Source organism: Hermetia illucens, chromosome 5 (assembly GCF_905115235.1).
Source record: "Hermetia illucens chromosome 5, iHerIll2.2.curated.20191125, whole genome shotgun sequence".
NCBI lineage: Eukaryota > Metazoa > Arthropoda > Insecta > Diptera > Stratiomyidae > Hermetia > Hermetia illucens.
In genome coordinates this window covers 11,033,882-11,056,903 of record NC_051853.1, presented here as the reverse complement: position 1 = coordinate 11,056,903, position 23,022 = coordinate 11,033,882, and the positions used below count along the sequence as shown (strand labels likewise).

The following is a 23,022-nucleotide window of genomic DNA, read 5'->3' as shown; positions in this document are numbered from 1 at the left end:
CAGAAGTCTACTGAGGCAGGATATCTTACGGGCTACACACAGGGAGCAGTTATCTCTCCCCTGTTATGGTTCCTGGTAATGGACACCTTGGTTCCTGTTGGACACAAAGGCCTTCGTATAAGCATTTGTGGACCATCTAGCCGTAATAATTACCGGCAAGTTTGCGGACGCAGTTGCTGCGAATAATTGGTCCATACCAAAGAGGCTTCACTCCAGGCAAATCAGCAAGAGATCAGATTTTCTCTGTGCGGCAAGCGAAGGAAAAACTGTTGGAATATAGACAACAGTTGCACCATCTATTCATCGACTTTAAAGCCGCCTATGACAGCGTAGCCAGGGTAAAACTCTACACGGCCATGAGAGAATTCGGTATCCCGACGAAATTAATAAGACTGACTAGGTTGACCCTGTCCAATGTGCGAGGCCAGATAAAAGCAGCAGGATCAACAACGGTCTACGACAAGGGGATGCCCTATCATGCGTCCTCTTTAACCTGGCCCTCGAGAAAGTGATCCGTGATGCTGAGGTAATTGCAAGAGGTACGATCCTCTTTAAGTCCACCCAACTATTGGCCTATGCTGATGATATCGACATCATGGGAAGAAACACCCGAGACGAACAAACTGCCTTCATCCAGATCGAGCACATCAATGAAGGCAAGACAAAATATATGGTGGCAACGTCAACACCGAAGACGAACCAACCAACAACATCAAACCGCACTGGTCAAACAGGATGAATAAGCATAGGAGAATACAACTTTGAGGCCGTTGATAATTTCTTCTATCTAGGGTCGAAAATCACAACCGATAACAGCTACGATAATGAAATCCGCGCACGGTTTGTTGTCACCCAACAGAGCCTATTTCAGTTTACAGAACCTGTTCCGCTCGAAATGTTTCACCATAGGGTCAAAGCTCTTACTGTACAAGACTATGATCATGATCTTGCCAGTCCTCATGCATTCCTCGGAAACGGACCTTGACCAGTGTGCGAGGCCTGATAAAAGCGGCAGGATCACTCTTAAGACCATTCGACATCAACAACGGTCTAAGACAAGGGAATGCCCTATCATGCGTCCTCTGCAGACGTAAATGCCACTACTGCCCTACGCTGACGATTTTGATATTATGGGAGGAACAATCAGATGTACAGTCTACCTTCATCCAGATCTCAAAGTCCTCACTGTACAATGCTATTATCTTGCCAGTCCTTATAAATTCCATGGAAATCTGGGTTCTTACCAAAAAAAAAAAACTCTTGGCCGCGTTCGAGAGAAGAATCCTCCGAAGAATTTTTGGCCCCCTACAGGAGGATGAACGATTCCGTAGCCTACAAAACAACGAAATCTATGAGGGATATCACGACCGTCTGGTTGTCCGGCTCAACACGTTGCTTCGCATGGATGAGGATGATCCAGTCCGGATAGTCTATAAGGGCAATGTCTATGGTAGAAAAAGAAAACGTGGTAGACTCTGCCTGAGATGGAGCAATAGCATAGGTCAGGACGCCAGACAGCTTTTAGGGATATCGAATTGGTAGACTTCGCCAGGGAGGAAAGCTAAGAAAGATACTTTCTACACTCCTGAAGAAAGTATGATCTAAATTAAAGTTACCACTGAGGAAGCTCTTGGCTGAACAGGTTCGGAACACGATAAAAATGTTTGGCCTAAAAGAGTTCATATTAAACCGCAACACACCTCTGTTATTATCAAATATGAGTATACATATCTACTGTTTTTGTAAACACGATACTTGATACATGGATCTGATTATTGTCCCAGATAAAGAAAAAAACATCTTTTCTTGTGTCAAAAAATCACAGCTCTTCTGTGCTATTCTTACTAAAGGTTAATCAATACATGCATCAGTTTGAAACTATTTTAATTTCCGATACTATTTTCAGGTTGAAACTTTAGTTTTCAGAAAGGGTTGACTTTATCTAGTTCAGATAATTGTTCTATGTGGAAGATAAAACATCGGAAAGTGCGCGGTTGGTGGTATGTATCTTGCTACAACATTTTTGTAGCGCTTGACAAATAATCGTATTTTTCAATGAGCAAAGTAACTTGGAATGTTTATGAACCTTTCATTTTTGAGGTTGATAATGGGTAATAAATGGTTCTAGGAATAATTATCTTATTCTACTGAAGAAGACGTAAGGATCTGGTACATTGTTTCCTAAGGCCCTCCCTTCAAAGTTTAATTTAGTTCCCTCGGTTTGTTCTTAGGTTTCCGATCTTCTTGTTTTTTTTGGTAGCCTTAAGACCTCTTAGACACTCAAAATCCGGACCTGAAAAACAATACCTTCCTGAGTACCCCTGGGAATTGATAGGTAGTTGCAACATTAAGTTTGCCTTCTTCTTGAGGTAATCTGTTTGGAGGCCCTTGACATTTTTAAGGTTCCAGAAATCCGGAAGAGAGAGAATTTTTAACTTCCTTAGAGAGAGGATAAATTGAGTGGTCAATATTGCCTTCGTAAGTAGTGCGTTGCCAACCGAAGTGATCTGGTGAGCATTACACAGAGGGAGAGTTCTGTATCTGACTGTTAGAGACTCATGTCAGATGAAGGAGCGTAGGCCGCAGGTGTTTGACGCAGAGGGGAGGGGTTCTGAGCGTATTGTCAGAAATGTGGTCGCACCTTGTTATATCTCGATGTTAAGACGCAGAAATAATATCTATAGACCATGGAAAACTTAGCGGATTCAAAAAATCAGGAAAGCAATGTGCAAGAGATGAACAGGATACTAAAAAGCAAAATCTATAAATAAGGCTGAAATGTGAAAAACAATGCATGTGAGCAAACTGAATTTGATTGAGCAATGCTATATAAAAGGGTGATGCAAGAAGGCCCCTTCCCGGTTTCGGTAACCAGGATAGTGTGCGGATAACTCAGTGGTCGTGGTTCAAGTCTCACTGGTGGCAGTTGGATTTGTATCGTGCTTTGACGTCGGATACCAGTCAAGTCTCGAACGAGGGCAATGCTGACCACATTGCCTCCTATAGGGTACTGCAATCCTGTAGTGTCCTGTTACGAATGGAGTACTTTAACAGACTTCAAGGCCGTGATCTAATTGGATTATTGCGTCAACGATAATTTCATATCTTGTGCTCAAGCTCCTCGTGATTATCCTTTAATTGGGCTCACGAATTATGTCCAGTTCCTTGTCGTTCTCACATATGGCCTGTAAGAGAATCCTCCACTACTTCGAAATAGTTGAGGTTAGCTGGTACTGGATTTGTTTATTGCGACCAATACTTTCCAAACTTCTGGGCATCTTTGGCTTTCTACCTTATATCCCTTTGAACTTAGGGTCAGGTTTACGATCCTTGAATATGTGCCCTTCTGTTCCATATTTTTTGCACCTTTTTGATCTGTCACCTTTACCGGTATATATGGCCGTTCTGTACCTAAATCCAAGGCTTCTGGAAAAATTCCATGAGCTAACAAATGAGTCAATTTGCCTGCTATCAGCAGTTCGAGCCTTGGAATCGGGGTTTGCGATCCTGAGGTCATTGTACTTAAGGCTGAAACAAGGCCACATCATAATTAGCGCTTAAAGTGGTACTATTACTTTGGTTAGCGTATCTCCAGTCGTTGAGGTCTGTCACTATGTAAGACATATAAAGTGCTCAAACCATCAAAACATCATTTAAAGCGTTCCAGTGATCCGGACCACACACATATCGCGGAGCTACCCCCGAAGTAGTCTTTATTCTCGATTGTCCTTCCCAGACCCACTAGAATATGGCGCAATGATTTTGGTGGTCTCTCAGTAGCTTCAAAAGGTAGGTAGAATGTGCATTTTCCAGCATGTCAGTCCAGATCCCAGAATTGAAAACGGCTTTTACCCGCTTACCAGTAATACGAAAAGCGGCACTAGTTGATGATCACAGCTGTGTTAAGTCCTATCAACCTCAGGAATGTTAATCAATCCCGGAAACGACGCTTCGAATTGTTTGAGAGTGGAACTAGAAGTCTTGAGTTCCGGCACAGTATAGTCGCAAATTCTTCGAACGCTGGAATTATTTTCGCTTCGTCGAGTACGCACTTCAGGTGTTCTTTAGCTGACTTCATTACTGCCTCCCATAGCTTACAGAAGTTTGGCGTAGTTCAAGGAATAAATTTCAAGGTATCAGCGTCTTTCGCGAATATGGTTGCAACCCTCTTCGTTGCCACCTCTATCGCCTGCTGCATCTTCTTGTCTAATTGATTGCTTGCTCCTTCGAAATTAGTGCCGTGATCGCTATAGATCTCGGAGTAAAGAGCTCTTCTCACAGTGAATGCTGCCAGGAAAGCTTCGGTAGGCAAGTCGCTCACTAGTTCCAAACGCACAGTCTTGTTCATGCATATGAATGTGCAAACATATCCTTTCAAAACAATAGTAAAAGGGGGGTTGGGGATGACGCAAACGGCAGGGATGTTCCCCATCAGTTGCTGAGTACGACTGCTCTTGTACCTAACACAGGTCAGACAACACCTTCTGATCATTCAGAATCCAATATCCCACGCTAAAATAATTGCGGATAATAGTCACCTCCCACGCAGACTATTCTTATGCGCCTCCCGTATTATCAGGTATGTGACGTGATGACCTCGAAGCAGCAGAATCGGGTGTTTGTGATCGTTTGGAATATCAGCATTACGCAGTTTACTTCCTACCCTTAGTAGGCCTTCACTATTTATGAATGGATGCATGTTTCGTAGCTTCCTCTGTAAGGATTTGGAGTTCCCTTTATATATTATATCTTCGGTCCCCTTGGCAAACTAATTGGAGAACCATAAGTCGATTCTGCTCATATTCCCCTGGAGAGATTCGACCTGTTAAACGAGTAGCGAATCGAAAGGTGTAAGCCACGACACTTACCAACTTCGAAGAGCTTGAAAATCGTTCCAATAAATCAAAGAGGTGACAACTTCCTTACTGACTTCCCTGTCTACCAGCCACTGCGGACCCTTCCACCATAACGGATGGTTTACCGAACTGCGAGGACTTATGCCCCTGGAAGTCCAATGTCCACCGAATCCCACCAATTTTTCGCCTCTTTGTGAAGTTATCTAAAAAATACGAGATGTTTACAAAATATAATAGAAACAAAAAAAAATGCACCTCCAAATAGCAACCTCTCAAAAATATCTCGCGATTTCCTTCCACTTCCTTCACTTGCAAGTGTGATTTCTCGTGGTCAAAATCCTCCTCCTTGTTTTTCGGCACAAAGAACAGCACAACTATCAAATCACACTCACTTCTAGCAGGTCCGAAAACTGAAACTTCTTCACCCGGTGCTAAAAATGATCTCTGCCCATCAACTGTCTCTCGATCAACTGGTCCCGCGAAATCTGGCCTTGAACTTATAGAGGTCATGTTGCCAGCAACATACGCAGTAGCGTTGACGGATGTGGCAGATCATTTCCTTCTGTCACGGTCAATTTGCCTGAATGTATTCAATAATGTGTAATATGCGGCAAAATTTAAGGTAATGGCACACCATAAAGTGCATTATTAGATCAAATTAATACAGAAAAAGGGCGAATGAAATTCCGCTCGTGTCGAGAAGCCGCAGTGATTACGAATTTTTTTTTTTTTTCAAAAATAGGGAACAGGTAAATTTATCTTGCACTTTTTCTCTGGAGGGTAACCAGATTACGGAGCAGTATTGGAGGGTTGAAAAGAGTGAAGGTGGGTTAGGAGGAGTTAAAACCATAGTATAATGCCTGACAATTTACCAAATTGTCAGGCATTATACTGCTCGATTGCCAGAGCTTATTGTCGAAAGTGACGCACAGACCGATAACCACTATATTTCCATACCAACCCCAAGCGTAGTGCCCCTGTTCTGAAAACAGTCTAGTTAGAGTCGCTAGTCCTGAACAAGTGGATTCGGCCACGAACCGAGTGGAACTGCCGTCGACCATCCTAGCTAGAGTCTAAGAGCAAAGGCTCATCAGGAAATGCGCGGCAGTGGTGAAGCGTTCAGACGTTAGCAAAGCCGTCAAAAACGGGCTAATGGAAATGGAGGAACTATTGGCCCGCATATCATTCTATGGGCGAGCGTAGAGAGAAGCGGAGGACGATTTTAGACCAGAAACAGCCTCACTCCCCGCTTAGAACGCTCCTTGCACCAAACTGACTGCAGATAGCCAACTGCAAAGTGAACTGGGGAAAAGCGGAAAGAGGGCGACGTGCCTGAAGGAGACTTTATCAATGTAGTTTCCAGGGCTCAAAAAAAGAAGGCGAAGAAGGATAAAATGAAACAACTACCCCGCCAGAGATCCGTCTGGCGACGGAGGCTGCAAATTGATTTGTAGCCAGTAGCAAAAAAGATATGGAAACGAAGAAGGACTAGATCGTCCCTCTGTTCATCAAGCCGATGGAAAGCAAGACATTGGCGAAAGTCCTTAGTGAAATCCGCTACAGGATGAAACCCGAAGACAACGGAGCATAGGTGTCTTCCATATAGAAAACCAGAAGTAGTGAAGTTCTCGTCGAACTGGGCCTGAAGACGACTAGCTAGGGCCCATTCTGCGCACCGGTCAAGGGGTTATTGGAGTAGAAGGCTCTTGTTTCCAGTCTAGAGTCCATGTTTTCTCTAGAAATCCGGGATCTTGACTGCTTCACAGAAAAGGTCGAAGTGGAGGAGGCCATAAAAATTGAATGTCCAGAGGTAACCGATTCCCGGATAGGTATCACCTCTGTAAATGCTCGAGGCCAGAAACTCGCTGAGGTGGAAGTCCCCGAGCAGTATGCGAGGAAACTCCTCAGTAGCGGAGAATCAAAATTGGATGGGTAGTATACAGGGTACGAATGGACATACACTGGCAACTTGCAAGGGACTGGACAGGAGGACAGCATGGCGGAAATGGGCCCGAGTAGCTCACTAAGCGAAGACCTGCAATGAAATCGAAAGTTGCGTTCTCTTCAGGGATCGTGGCGCATCTGGTGGGAGCGTCGCAAACACTGCAGGCTTGAGATAGTGTCGAATCTTCAGGGTGGAATTGGAAAGGGCTAGTACACAAATGGTATGATCCGCATTTTATAAATTAACATGCACCGGAGTGCTCTCTGCTCACCAGTTGCTAGCACAGTTCGCTGCGACAGTAAACGCTGATCTAGTGCTAGTCAGCGAGCAATACCGAAACAGGGATCCGGCTTCATGGCATCTCGACATATCGAGCACCGTTGCCATCTGGGTTTGGAACCACGTTCGACTTCGTGTTCTTGCCGAAGGCGGAGGGAATGGGATTGTCTGGATTGGGTGTTAAAGGATAACGTTTTTTAGCATTTACCTGACGCTGAATGAGACGATGCCGGACTTTCGGGGCCGGCTTGATGCTCTGGAGGACGCGTTTCGATCACGGAGGGACGAATCCTGGTAGGCGGTGATTTTAATGTTAGGACCCTTGAATGGGGCATGCCTCATTCAGACGCAGTCAGAAGGAAACGGATTCTGGAAATGGCGACGAGAATCGGGTTCGTAGTTTTAAACACCGGATACACGATAACTTTTCAGCGCCCAGGTTGTGAAGGAAGCATTCCTGACATCACTTTTGCTTCGGAACCTTTGGCATCATCGGTGGACAGTTGGTGCGTCCATGAAGACTTCTCGACAAGTGATCACCAGTACATCACGTTCGAAGTCGTTGACGCTACTTGCCGGCGGGCACCAACGCGAAGCTTCCCCTGCCTGTGGAATGTCGCGAGGGTGAAGATGGTATCGGTCCAGCTAACACCGTCGTGTTAGATGTCGTGATGAACCTGATTTCGACGACGTGTGAGGTTTCTGTGCCCCAGAGGACCGCAGAAGTGACAAGCCTGCTATGTACTGGCGGACGGCAGAAATTATCGACTTACAGAGGGAGTGTCATGCCGTTTGGCGCAACGTTTATAAACCAACGGCGAGGCATGCGCCATAAAGGCAGAGTGTGGATCAACAAAAAGTAGATAAATAAAAGCAAAGCTCGCGACTGGCTGAACCTGGTCAAAGAGGTGAATGAATCCCCGTGGAGTCTTGGCTATAAGCTTATCATCCAGAAAATCGGGGTTCTGCGGAAGCCTGAAAACTAAGTACCCACCAGATGGACAACATTGTACGGGCATTATTCCGCAGACATCCTGTACGGGTTGACGTCAATAGCGTGGAAAGCGGAAAGGATTGCCCCCCTTTTCACAATAAGCGAGCTTGAAGAAGCAGTTCTAACTATGAAAAACAAGAAGGCGCCAGGTCCTGATGGTATCTCGGCGGAAGTTTACAAACTAGTGTTCCGCCAACGAACAGACTTGCTGCTTGTGGCGTTCAGCGCTTGCTTGAAGGAGGGCATTTTCGTTGTCGCTGCAAGGGGCCCAGACTTGCGCTGATCAGCAATGGACAAGGAGACCCGGTGCTGCCGTTTGAATACCGACTGCTGTGTATGTTTAACACGGCTGGGGAAGGGCTCGAAAAGCTCATCAGGAGTAGACTCGCTGAAGCGATTCGCACTGCCGGGGACTTATCCCCAAGGCAATTTGCGTTCAGAACAGGGAGATGCACGGTGGATGCTGTTATGGAGCTCGTGGATGCGGTTCATCGAGCCGAGGCACACAGTCGCCGATCTCGACGGATAGTGCTCCTCATAACGCCTTCAATTCCGTAAGATGGACAGACATGCTAGGCACATTAGAAAACTCATTCCACGTGCCAAGCCCTCTTTTGCTGATATTGAGGACTTGCTCCATGAGACGCTGGAGAGCCAGAGGAGGATGGGAAACACGTTGGAAGTAACACAGGGATCCATTCTGGGGCCGGACCTCTGCAATACTTACTAAGATAGTCTACTAAGACACGATATGCCCGGAGAGTCGCGCCTGGTTGGTTAAGCAGACGACGGTGCGGCAGTTGTTGCCGAACGCACTGTTAAACTGGTGCAAAGCAAACTTGGCATATTGATGGAACCGAGTAAGTAGATCGATGACTGGTCGTGGTTTCAGCCTTGTGCTGGGAAAAAAACCGAAGTAGTCGTCTTGACCTGAAAGGGAATCCCGACCCTGCGTCCTATATCGATTGGTTAGTTGACTATAGAGTGAAAACCAGCGGTTAAATACTTTGGTTTAATGCTCGACTCGAAGATGAGCTTCTTCAAGCAAATCAAGCAATATGGGACACCGCTGCTGCTGGAGTCTCAGCCTTGAGTCAGCTAATGGCGAATGTTGATGGCCTTTATCTATTAGGAGACGTCTCCTCTCTGTGGTGCGGATGTATGGACTGAAGTCATTGACAAAGAGAGATAGGGAGCTTTGCGAGTGGCGTCTGCTTATCGCACTGTCTTAGAACCGGCTGTGATGATGATCGCGGGAGTGATCCCCGCTGCCCTCCGTGCCAAGGGGCGTAAAGTTATTTACCGCCATAAGGGCGAAAACTTAAGAGAGGTGTTTGCCCGTGAAGAACGTCAACGCACCCTTACCGAGTGGCAATTCTCTTGGCAAAATGAGCCAAGAGGTAGATGGTCTACGCGGCTCATCGACAATCTAAACCCATAGCTAAACCGAACGCCTGGGTGAAATTGATTACTTTCTCATGCAACTTCTAAGCTGGCATGGAGGGTTTCAGTCTTACCTGCACAGGATTGGGAAGGCGCGATCTCCTGATTGTGTGTTCTGCAATGGAGATGACGCTAAACACATCTTTTTCGCCTGTGAAAGGTGGGATGGCTTTCGTCAACAGCTTTATGCATACACAGGAGAGCTCTCTCCAGACAACATCGTGAGAGAGATGCTGAAAAGCGCTGACAGCTCTAATCGTATTGGGCATTATGTTCGGGCTCTTCTTATTGCGACCGACGGAGGGACCGGATGACAAGGGTTCCCTGATCTAACAACTGCCTTCCTGACCTCCCCTACCGTTGGTGAAAGGGGTTTCCTGATTCCCTGACTTGAAGGGACCCAAAGCCGGGAGAGCGGGAGGGCTAGCTCGAAGTAGTGTGTCAAATGGTTCCAGGATAGTTCACTGCTGACAGTGTAGCTTGGTAGTTCCTTTCCATTTTTTGTGTGTTCTTTTTCACATCAAGGATGATAATTGTTAATAAAAACCAAGCATTCATCGTCTCCTCCTAAAAAGACCATGCGCTGATATGGAAAGTTAATTTGCTTTTTTTGTGAAAGTGACCATAATACGCACGAGAGTATTTAATCTGCGGACAAAGTTTACATCAATCAAATCGATAGATTACTTCCATAATCTCACTTACCTAAGATTAAGAAATTGGTTTGTAAACAAGCATCACCATGACGTAGCATATCATTTCTTCAAAGGAACCCAAAATTCCCCTGAAAGAATTACAAATTAAATTTTATGGTGAATCACATGATATGAAAAACCATTTTGTCACGCCAATGGAAGCCTTCACTGAAAGTCGAAAATATAAGACAGAGAGGAATCATACATAATATCCAATTAATATTAATTGAGCTGCTGCATACCTCCCTTATCAACCTGATAACATTCGCAGATACAATATTGAGACGTTTAAAAAAAATTCTGGATGACAGTTAATTATCATAACACCTAATTACATTGGAGCCAATTTTTTCGGGGTTGAAATTTTGATATCAATTCACAGGAAATGATGCTAATGGAATATTGCATTTCATAATCAAAAAAGTTTCACCTTTCGCTAGATTCAGATGATTGAACTTTTTTTTTATTTTTCGCAGATTTCTTGCTGTTTCTAGCCCTGGTTTTCACACAACATTGTCCTCAAGAGTCTTGCTTAAATAACATAGTCCTGTAGTTCGACAGCAATGATGTTCTTCTAGTTCCTCTCCCTCCTGAACAGCTGGATACCTTGGATCTCGGATATGGACCAAAAGTTGTATTGAACATGTGCGACCTTCACTTCTTTGCTGCACTCCAAATTATATGTTGTTGTAGGTAAGGGAAAATAGGGGAGGGTGGTAAGATAGCCCACACGGAGAGTTCCGAATTAGAGCCGAGGTCTTGGGTGAAACTTATATATAATGGATAGTATCCAGCAAAAAAGTATTAAAAAGGAGTGGGCAAAGGTTCAAACGAGTAATTGATCGACTGGCTTTTGCTGACACTTAGTCCCAACTCATTAACAGAATACTACTACCCCCGTGGCAAGGTCATAGGAAACCTCCCTTGACGATTACCTACCTTGTCGGAATTCAATAACGAGGATCCTTCGGGAAACCAGAGACGACACTTGAAGTTAAAGGGTAATCAAAACACCAAGACTACCGTGCCGAGGGCTGAATTGTCACAGGGGCCATGAGCGGTGAACTCTGGATACCAGGCGACCCCCACTTTCAACTAGCCTTTTCTCGGAAAAAAGGGGCTCTGCCGTAATTGATTTATTTACCCCGGTAAAACAAAGGAAATGGTTGCCAACTATCAAAAAATTAAAAATCTAAAGCTAAGTCCTTAAAGGACTAAGCAGCCTAAGCAGTTCCCTTTTATCAGCATTCGAGCAAACCGCCTCCGTATAAAACAAGCGTTGAAAGGAAAAGATCGTCCGTGGCATCTGCGGTTAAGGGCAAACCAAAGCGGTAGCGGTCTTCTGATGATCCCAACTCTTCCGCGCAAATTGTTGTAAAGAGGGCTCGGCTAGCTACGGCCAAGTCTTCATCTGCAGCCAAGGCTATCGAAGCCGATGGATGGGTCTTGTTTGATGACTCCAATCCATCCGATTACGATACCGATCAGTGCTCTCAACTTAGGAGAAAATCCCTCCTTGCTGTGAGGACTGCATCCTCATAAGGGATTATACTACGCTTTGAGTCGGTAGATGTATAGTGTAAAATATTACGGATAAAATTTGCCGATGAAAGCACGAACAAGTGGCTCAGACGGTACTGCTTCTCCTTCAACGATGTGTGGGCGGGTGCGTGACTGATTCAGAAAAGGGTTTCCGAGCTTCCAGAGGAGGTGCTGAGGTCCTGGAACAACTTGGGAGTCCAGAATAACCTCAACACCTTCACTTGGATGTTGTTCGGCAGCAAAGCAGGAAGAAAAGCCGATAGGCTGCGGATGTTAAGAAGGTTCGGGAACAAACGGGCTGCCGGGTCTACTATGGACTTGGGACTGTCACATTACAAGTGCCGGCTCCTGAAACCTTCGAAGGAGCGTGCAGCCCACGGTATCCTCATCTGAATCGTTGATGAGGCGGCATATCTGTTAGATTGTAGCATTATAAAGCAGCGACTGTACTTATCAGTCGTCTGATCAACAGCTGCGAAACAAATATATCTCATACAAGAACAATAGGTTGTTGCTGGGGAAATTAGGGGCTTCAACTTCCGATATGGTAACTTGTTGTATGCCAATGGAACTAATAGACCCCGCTCCTGCATGGTGGTTTCAAAAGACCTCCAAGCTATCTTGTTTCACGACCTATGTGATGGCGACAGCACAACGATCAAATTGACCATAAGAAGCCAAGCTTCCAAAGAGAGCTATCCACCACCATCTACCATGATGGCAAAAAAAGCTAAAACAACATCGGATTTGGCGAAATAGAAGAGAACGACAAAGGTGCTCCTCAACGGAGTTCTAACGTCTGGTTCAGCCGCTAGCTGGAATCGGTACAAAGAGGCTGAAAAAGCTCTAAATAAGAATGTAAGGTCGGATCCACGATGGTGGGACCAGATCCAGCTTTTGGCAGCCGGCCATTCACTGTTAAGTCTACTCTGAAGGGGGAAATTGCAAGGATTCACGCAGCCGGTTGGAGAAATTTGACCTTCGGCCGGCAAGTTATAAATTTTTGTGAAGGAACCCGGAGCCGCTAGAGCGGCATTTTTGTTGTCCCTTTAAAAGTGGGACAGGAAAACCTCCTCGACACAGACGGCTCTGTACTTCGTACGCAGCTGCCCGCCTCCCCAGATTTTAGACGAAAATACCTTGGTATGGTTTGCTTCAACGACGAGTTTGTGCATTCTCTGTCTCTGGAGAATGGTCTCAGATTGGCGAAAGGCGGCGAACGCCCCTGCCGACAGGCCGTTGAATAGGCGACCTCTGGGAATAGTACAATGGTTGTAACAAAGTGAATGCTCGGAGTTGCGGGTCCCCCTACTAGACCAAACTAACTAGGTATCATAGGAAACGTTCCAGGACTTGTCCAAAAAGTTGGAGGCGGGCCTTGTAACAAATGACAGGGCGAGTTGGTAGAGAAGTTGCGTGTGTTGGAGCCCTTGGGGACATTTATATTGATAACGTGCACTTTTTCGGAAATTTTGATATTTAACCATGAAGTTAGTGAGGTTTAATCGGTTGACAACAATGGATCAATGTTTTACAAAGCTCTTTTGTTCTTTATCCATAAAGTCGCTAAAGTAGATGTACAATCAGTTCTTCATATATCCTTCACAAAACCGAAACGAAAGGAGAAAAAAGCGAGTGGTGCAGTATAGTGCGAAAATTTTTAATAAGAGTATGGTCGTCGATTTAGAGTTTGGGGATGTACAGGGTGCGGCAGCATAACTTCCTTTTTTAAAATGCGCGCCACTCAGTTAGTTCATGTCATAGCGGAGCGCTAGTGGTCTCGTTCAAGAGGGGATACTGTAAAGCTTTGTCCCGACACGGTTCAGTCGCCATCATGCGTTGGAATAGTGAGGAGCGTGCCTTTGCCGTTGAGGTTTACTTTTCAAGCGGATGTTCGGTTATTGCAACACAGCGTGCATTTCGGAATCGCTTTAATTAAGCCCCATTGGCTCCCGTCCCAGACCGCAAATCAATTGTTACATGGGTCACTACATTCAGACAAGCTGCAAGTGCGACAAAAGGAAGAACTGGAGTCCCTCGGCCCGTTAGATCACCTGAGAACATTGAAACAGCGAGAGCAACATCCAAGAAGAAATTGCCAACATAACACCTGCGATGCTAACAAGAGTCATGACAAACGCCCGAAACCGGTTTACACAATGTATGGAGAATGGAGGACGTCACCTAACAGATTTGATCTTCAAAACAATGTAAATAAAAACTTTAGACATGTATCTACATTATAAAAAATAAATAAATATTTTCCGATGCATACAATAGTTTTTATTGAGTTTTGAAAAAAGGAAGTTATGCTGCCGCACCCTGTAGTATGGGATTTACACCCACTAAAAAAGCACCCCCATGTCTCTCCTGCCGTTTCCCCACGGGGTCACTATTTAGACATTACTTCGGCGGGTTTGCCTTCCGTAGGCCTTCATATTTCCAACTCTGCAGTCATCTGCTTCTTTGCTTCCTTCAGCAGCTCCATACTGTCTTTAGGGTACAGCCTCTCCATTTCTTTCCGCTCTTCTTGGGCGTGTTTCTCTCAGCGGGTGGGTTTGTATCCGCACAATTGTGTGGATGACCGAAGTCCAGTTTGCCACCGACCTGAGCACCTGTTCCTGGTCTTCTGGGATCCTACGACATCTGAAATAGTTCGGGGAATCATCCACACCGATACGATTCAGACACGTTCGGTAGCAACCACCGTGTCCAGTGAGAAACTGCGTGAGGTGTTAGTTCTCCTCGACGTGTCGTCGGTCAAGCCATTCCCTAATATCACGAATAAGCTTGTATGTCCACCGATCCTTCGACGACTCGTCCCACCGTTATTGCCAGAGTCTATGCGACTCCTCTCTTATCGCTCGCTGGTGATCCGCTTCCGTTTCTGATGCACCCGCCTGCCTCCGTCCATACAGGCACTGTATCTCTCTCGCTAACAGGATAATAGGGACCATCCCTGCGATTACGAACACCGCATCATCCGAACTATTTCGATATGCGCTACATACCCTTAGTGCAATCAGACGATAGGCCGAATTTATCTTTCTCCAGTTCTGTACGTTGTCCAAAGCCTTTGCCCACACAGGCGATGCGTATAACAATCTGGACCGCACGACCCCAGCTATCAGCAGCCGGCTACACTGTTTTTTGGCCCACCTACGTTCGGCATCATCCTGGGAAGGGCCGTGGTGACCTTTGCAGTTTTTCACAGGCGTACGATATATGCCCTTTGAAACTCAGCCTGGCATCGAGAGTCACTCCAAGGTATTGATGGTTGGCTTTGAGACGATCATATGGTTTCCAACTTGCAGACTGATCGTATTTTTTTTCCGGTGATTTGTAATGAGGACTACCTCTGTCTTTTCCTCCACCAGGCTCAGTCCGGCCCCCTCAAGCCAGGACCTAACAGCCATGACCAACTCGGTGGCGTAAACCTGCTATGGGAAGCAAGAACACCCCGTTATACATCACGTTCCAGAACAGAGGGCTCAACACCAAGCCTTATGGTACCCCCCCCTATAATGATGTATTCATTGGGCCCGTCGTCCGTCCCGTACTAGAGAGCTCTGTCAGACAGCTAACTCTCGATTAGCTTAGCTAAGTAACCAGGTGCATTAATTTTGGTCAATGACTCCTTAATGCGGCCTCAGTTGGCGGAATTGAATGCATTTTTTACAATCACCGTCACCACGGCACAGCACTTGCCAGAAAGGATTGCCTCTCGAGCCAAGTCCACCACTCTTCCCACCGCGCCAGCAGTAGAGTGAGCTTTCCGGAATCCATATTGTTTATCAGCAAGACCATTCCCGTCTTCCACAATTGGGAGCAATCTATTGTAGATGATGCGCTCGAAAATCTTCCCCATAGTGTCCAATAAACAGATAGGCCGATAGGATGCTGGGTCCACCGGTGGCTTGCCAGGGTTGAGCAACGACACCAGTTTTTGCTTTTTCCATTGTGGAGGAAATACCCCTTCCGCCATGCGCGCCTCGAAGGTATTTATGAACCAATCTGGTCTGGTCCCCACTGCCAGCTTCAGCGCTTTATTAGGGATGCTATCCCAACCCGGAGTCTTACCATTGCCGATCCTTCCGCAGATCTCCCGAAGTTTCTCCTCGGTGACGCGAGGTATTACATCCACCTCCAATTGAGCCTCCGTTTGATACCTGCTCCCCGTATGGTGAGTAAAGAGCGTGGTTACAATTTTTTCTAGAAGCCGTGGGCAGGTCACCTGAGGCGACCTTTGCCCCTGCAACTTCTTCATAACTAGCCCGTAGGCCATGCTCCAGGGGTTTATGTTGCCATCCACACGCAATCGCCTAAATCAATCTCTTTTGCTCCTACGAATCGCCTCCTTTATTCTGTCACCCAACGACCTATAATCCCGTTTGTGCTTCTCGTGATTGGGTCTTTCCCTGGATTGTTGGACTGCCTTCTTGCTCGATGCCATGCCGATCTTAGCTCCGCGATTTCGCTATTCCACCAATAGTATGGCTGTTTGCTTGCAAACTCTCGCCTCCGGGGCATAGCGGCGTCGCATGCTTCGGTTACCTATCGCATGATTCTCGATGCCATTTCGGTCGCCATGCCATTCAGGTCGTAATGACCCGCCAGAGCTTCAGAGAATGTATCGTGCTCGAACGCCCTCGTCGTCCAGCCCGGCATCCCAATGTGGTTGCCACTGTGACTTCAATGACTTTACCCAGGTTTTACTACCGAGTAGGGACCCCACGCTTTCGCCATTCAGTTTGGCAACCTCGTTATACATAGCCGCATTGCATACCGCTTGCGACGCATCACAGAGTCAGTGTAGTTCACATGTAGTTTCTTCGATAAACCAATCAACAGAGTATGGGGAAGCCTTTAACTCTAATGGCTGCACTTCAACCTGTTTCTAAGCAGCCAAAATTTTTTTCCCAGAGAAGGTCATTCCATCCAATCTTTTATTTCCACTTAAGATGGATGAGCTACGTTTCACAATATGTAGTTGGCGTTTTGTTAACCTCTGTCGTGTCTCACCACTCTCAGGCTGAAGGCGTCCAAATTAATCCAAGGTTGGTTATTGCAAGCTCCTACATGATCTCGAGTGATACTTATTCGCTAGTACCCTCGGAATTTTGGAAGACCATTTCCGTAGATTGAGGAGACGATTTCTGACAGGCTTCTGACCGTACAATTCCGGTTAAGGTGCATCACAATTGTGCAGTGCTATACATCAACGATAAGAGGATGCTTTATACGAGCAATTAAACGCAGGTCAGTGAGGGCGCCCTGAAGATTCCTCGGACATGTGATGGGGAAATACGGCCTTGGCGACCGTAACGATAATGGTGAGAGGTTCGTGGAATTCTGCAACTTCGACCGTATTGTAATTGGTGACACACTGTTCGGGCACAGAGCCTGCCATCAGGTAAGTTGGATTTCAACTCGATGACACTGTGCGACCAATCAGATCGACCGCTTTGCGACCAGCGGTAGATTTATAAATCGTCTCCTGGATGGGCATAGCAAGACAGGTACTGACATCGGAGAAGGGATCATCATCTGATGGTCGCTTACGTTCGCTTACGGTTTGCCTCCATCACTTCTCGCAGAGTTGGAGAGCTGGGATCCCCAAAGTTCAACAACGACTGATGATCCGGATGGCACTCGACAGTGGGAGAGATAGCCTGTTGTTCGGACGGACATATGTTCACTGAGTACCCTGACTAAGAATATCCAAGAATAGTGATGAGCATTGGGCCTCAATCAAACCTGCTCTTTCTCTGGTGCTATTCAGGTCATCAGCCACGTTCTGAAGGGGTGTCGTAAGATCTGGCTGACTGCAGAATCGTGGAAGCGGAACGATGAGGGTTGAAGACTCTATTGTCAGGTCATGGAAGCCGGAGATACTGCGGAATGCTGCAATGGTTTCAAAAGTGTATACAGCATCACTGAGGAGCTTTCTTTCGATGGTTCTGTGAAGGAAGTTAAGGGTCATATCCTTATCCACGATAACGAGCTGCTGAAAATGTGAAAAGAACATTCACGCGGTTCTTCATCGTACACATCTAGTGACGTTGAGATTCTTGTAGGGGAAATGGCGGCGAAGTAAAATCTCGGGGAATTTTGAGGTCGAAAGCGGAGTCCGAAAAGGTACTGCCTTGTCTGGAAGACGTGCAGGAATTCAATGGACTATGTCATCTTTCCTTAAGCACCTCGACTACAATGATGTTTGCTCTCTGACCGGTTGAAGGGTCATAGACCTTGGCCAAATGGCTTTGGATTTCGAAAGAGATGCAAGTAGAGTTGAACTGAAGATAATCACTAACAAAACCAGGGTTCTCAATCTGACGGGTCATCGTAATCTCACTATTTGCATTAATGGGTAGAACAGACAAGGCGTTGAACAATTTGTATTCTCTGGAAGTGTGGTTATTGCCAGCAATGACCCCGAACTGGATGTTATCTGATATATTAACAGTGCTAGATTCCTTTTCTCGAGCCACTCCGCGATAGCAGAGATCAATCTGTATGTCAAACAACCCTTTTTAAGTGGTCCCATCGATATTGCCAGTTACCTATAGATCTCCCACTTTTGGCTTCGTTCCCCTGCCATTAAAGAGAGATGGGCTTGACACTGTACATGATCGCGATCTCATCTGCCAAGATGTCAGCCAGCATCATCCCCAAGATGATGAATGCCGAATCATCTGAGACGGTCTTGAAAGCAGGACATACAGTTAGGGATATTGTTCTGTAGGTCGGAATGACTGTATCTTGGCGCTGGCCTGACACTATTGTAAACGAAGAATTTGGTCGGCGTATTGGCCTGTCACCGATACCCGATGTGATCAGAGGGCGGAAATGGCAGTGGATAGATCACATACTGAGGAGGGGTCAGAGCTGCATTGCTGGTTACGAAATGCAGTGGAATCCACTCTCCCAAGATGGCCGATGAGTGGATCACTCCAAGAGCACTAGGCTCATAACAATAAGGCAGGAGTCCGGTCATCTAGAGAAGTCCTGAGGCAGCTGAAGCTCATTTCGCATTTCGATTACAAGAAGGGAACAGTTAGTTCCCGAAGCATGGTTTCTAGAGAATGGGAAGCAGTTTATCCAGAAGTTTGGTTGCAAAAATTGGTCATCTTTATATTTTTATCTTCGTTTATAGATACAGCCCAATAAAAAGATTTGAATAATTGATGACAGATTAATGCAAATTTCCATCTTTGATACCTTTCTGGAGCGCTTCACCTTCATATTGCTGAACCGGTGAAACTGTTAGTCATTTTCCACTGGTGATAAAATATTTTCCAGCAGAAAAGAACTTTTGGCGAAACATATCAGGTAGTTAAGTAAAAGGTTCATTATTCGTAGCACAACATGTCGTTGTCAAAGATGTACCCAGATGCAATGATAATTACTTGTTACGAGCCTGATCGCACAACTGTTATCAAATTCACTTCGAAAAATTGATTTTTCCATCTAAGATTGAAGATAATGATGGGAAGTCATGTTCTCTATATATAAAGGGGGATCAGATTTTGTTTAGAGAACAGTTGGCACAAGAGGTTCGTTAGTTATCGGTAGTAATTAAAAGTGACTGTTTCATGTAGACCGCCCTTAATTTGGTACATAATGCGAAGGTTGATAATAGTTTTAGGTGTTTTCATTGCACTAGCAAGTGGACGATATATTAAAAATGCTAACTCAGTTAAATGTCCTGCCCAGGGGAATTTTCCGCATCCCACATCTACGAATCCGCGAAGATACATAGAATGTAGACAAACGGAAAGTGGCACGTATGTGGCAAAAGTGAAAAGTTGCACGGAAACAGAAGTGTTTGATCCTAGTAGTCAAAAATGTGAACCTCGAGCGAATTTTGGTCGAATTTTGTTAGCAGAAAGTGCTGAAGATGACTCGTTTACATGTGAAGCGACGGGACTATATGAGGATGATGATTCACCCAATTGCGAAGGATATTATCAGTGCGTTGAACAGGATGGTGTTCTGAAGGCGGTATCGAGAACATGTCCTAATGGTGAAATATTCATGCCGGAATTGTCGACATGTGTGACTCCACAATTTTATAATTGTCCCCGAGGTGGCCTTGATCCTGATCCTGTAATAACAACAACTACTACTGAGAAACCAACAACCACTACTAAGAAGCTGACAACCACTGAGTCTACCGTTCATACGCCTCCTCATACGGATGATTCGCAAGTGACAGGTAGGTGGTGAGAGTAATCGAATTGAGTTTTGAACCTTTGATAAACTTGAAGGGAGTCCTTCCAGTGTTAGGACTATAAAACCTATAAAAGCGGAGTTAGCTCACTTCATGCCCTTCGTTTGTTACTGAACCTCTCTGACCTCATCCGTTCTTCGCAGTTTACCCTGGTTCACTGTGATTATGGACCTGGTCGCATTCCAATCCTCCTGGCTTGCTGGTATCCTCCGCACAAAATTTTCTCTAGGTTTCTCCTTTCTTCCAAGACATTGGACGAATTCTTGCGCCTGGTCCACCTGGATCCAATCGCAATTTGGACAATCACAGGAGGTGTCCAATTTAAATCTGAAGAGAGACTGACGGTATCCTCCAAGGCCATTGAGAAATTTGTTGAGATTATATTTGAAGTCCTCATGCTTTCTCTCTAGTCACTCCCCAATGGCAGAGCTCAATCATAACATCCAAAGACCCGTTTTCTGTGTGGTCCCTTTGCTGTTACCAGCTGTCTATAGATTTCTTCCTCGGTTTTTTTATCTGCCTTGAAAGAGAGATGGACCTGACGTTATATATATTCGCCATGTTGTCTGCCAAGATATCAACCGATATCAATCCTAAGATGACGAATGCAGCATCATCTGATACGATTTTGAAGGCTGGACACACCCTCAGGGTTGGTTTTCTGTAGGCCGCACTCAGTTTATGTGCGTTACATAAAACATGCTAGGCTGTTCCCCAAACTGGGATTGCTTGCAACAAGATGGGGTATACCACAAATGGTAGATGCCTTTTCGCAAGTATGTGACCACTGCCGTGTTGTCCTCTGCAAGTGCCAGCCCAGCGCGTTTTATTTATTTAATTAACGGACAACAAACAGAGAAAATTCCAATTAATTATTGTCCTCAGGAGGAGGAGAAAGCAAAACAATTATCTTACGTTTAAAACTACTTAAAGCAGGGAAGTTAGGACCAGAAAGGACCAAGCTGTTCTGCATTATAATTTCGGCCAAGCCTAGGAATTGGGGAATGAAAGTTGACTTCGAGCTCTGCGGAGGGCACGTTGAAAATGTCTGCACTACGTGTGTTATAAGACGCAGGACGGCAGGTGATCTCGTCAGCGGCGGAGCAGTTCATCAGACCCGGGGAAAGTTTAAAGAATGTGCATAGATCCAGATAGGATCTACGCTGTTGTAGGAAGGGAAGGTTTAGAAAGCGGAGGCGGGAGGGGTAATCCACACGAGGGGAGCTTTTCTTAAAGAAGAGCGAACGGGTGAATTCACGTTGCACATTTTCAAGGGCAAGACAATCACAGTTACGGGAGGGTGACCAGATCATGGAATAATATTCGAGGGTATTCGTCACGAGGGAATTGAAGAGAGCTAAGGAGGGTTGGATGGAGTCAAAATCAGAGGAGGAGCGAAGAATAAAGCCTGACAATTTTGCTGCCCGATTGATGACATCGAGGCAATGGGTGTCAAAGCGGAGCTTATTGTCGAAAGTGACTCCGTGATCTTGAGTGGAATTTAAGCAGGATAAGGAATGTCCGTTAAGCGAGTAGGAAAAAGAAGTGTGTGAGGATTTTAGGGAGTAGCACATAGAGTGACACTTTCTGACGTTTAGCGCTAAATCATTAGTCGAGCACCATCGAACCAGAGTGTCCAGGTTAGACTGAAGGGAAACACAGTCGATAGGCGACGATATAGCGGAAAACAGCTTAAGGTCGTCTGCATAGACCAAACAGGGACAAGTAAGGAGGGGAGGAAGGTCGTTAATAAAAAATAAAAATAGCAAAGGACCCAGAATAGACCCCTGTGGGATGCCAGAAGAGGAGGAGAAGGAGCGGAAAGTACAGCCGCCAAAAGAGACGCGGCAGGATCGGTTGGAAAGGTAAGAGGCAAGCCATTAAACAAGTGGTATAGGAACGTTTAGGGACGAGAGTTTCGATAGAAGTATCTTGTGATTTAAAGTGTCGAAGGCTTTCTCGAAGTCAGTGTAAATGGTATGCACTTCTTGCCGTGAATTTAGACATTTGGCGACAAAGTTGGTAAAGTCAAACAGGTTGGAGGCAGTGGACCTACGTTTAACGAATCCGTGTTGCTCTTTCACTATGTGTTGGCCAAAGTGGGCGGACAACCGCTCGCTGACATATATTTCCAAGATTTTGGAACAGGAGCAAAGGAGGGAAATGCGACGGGTAATTCTCGGCAAGCGAATGATTGCGACTTTTGTGAAAGGAGATAATGAGAGCCTCTTTCCACAAGCAGCGAAAATGATTCTCTTCGAGGTTTTAATCAAACCATAATAACACGTCGGCGTAACTTACCACCGTGGCTTCTTTCGGAGTGGAAGAATAGATACATCATTGTAGATGATACACCACAGCAATAGTTCAGTACGGGACCCTGTGGGATACCCACAGAGATTGGGTATTCATTGGGTTCATCATTAGAGTCGAAACAGAGCCTCCACTCTTGCAAGTAGCTACTAAGAACACCAATAGTCACCATGGACTTCAGTTTAAGGTTTCAATTGGCCAAATTGAATCTATTTCATACGTCTAGAATCACTACCACATGCAATATTTGCTGTGAAACCCATCCTGCTGACCTAAAAAGACTCCTTGGCTCTCAAAAACTGCGAGTAATCTATTGTAAATTATCTGCTCTTACGTTTTCCCTATAGTGTACAGAACAAATATTGGTTTATGGGAGGATGGTTCCCCTGGAGGTTTACCAGTTTTAGGCAGCAGTACCAGTTGCAGTTTCAGCCACTTACATATATGGTTACCTGTTTGAAAGGTATCTAAAAAGTCTGAAATAACATTTACCACTAGTGTACTTAGGAAGTGTTCGCTGGACTCTGACGCTGCACTTGGAAAATCTATTTACACCGAATTCAGTGGAAGGTAAAATTCAACTTTCGAAATGCTCACTCCCATCTTCTCAAACTGATATTTGGAAATATAATCCCCGACCATCAATTTGGCCTCCGAGAAAAGCATGGCACAGCCGAACAAGATCATCGTATCGTTTGGGGGAGGCTTCACCGTCAAAGACT

The 23,022-nt window shown here is 45.5% G+C and overlaps 1 protein-coding gene across 1 annotated transcript in view; it reads left to right on the top strand.

Moving 5' to 3' along the window:
* The first annotated feature begins 19,305 nt into the window (after positions 1–19,305).
* The window catches only part of LOC119656936 (mucin-2-like), an 81,137-nt gene continuing 77,420 nt past the window's right edge, over positions 19,306–23,022 (top strand). The window contains exon 1 of the mRNA XM_038063635.1: positions 19,306–19,972. Coding sequence (XP_037919563.1) covers positions 19,378–19,972 — 595 coding nt within the window. The 5' untranslated portion in view covers positions 19,306–19,377. The remainder of the gene's footprint in view (positions 19,973–23,022) is intronic.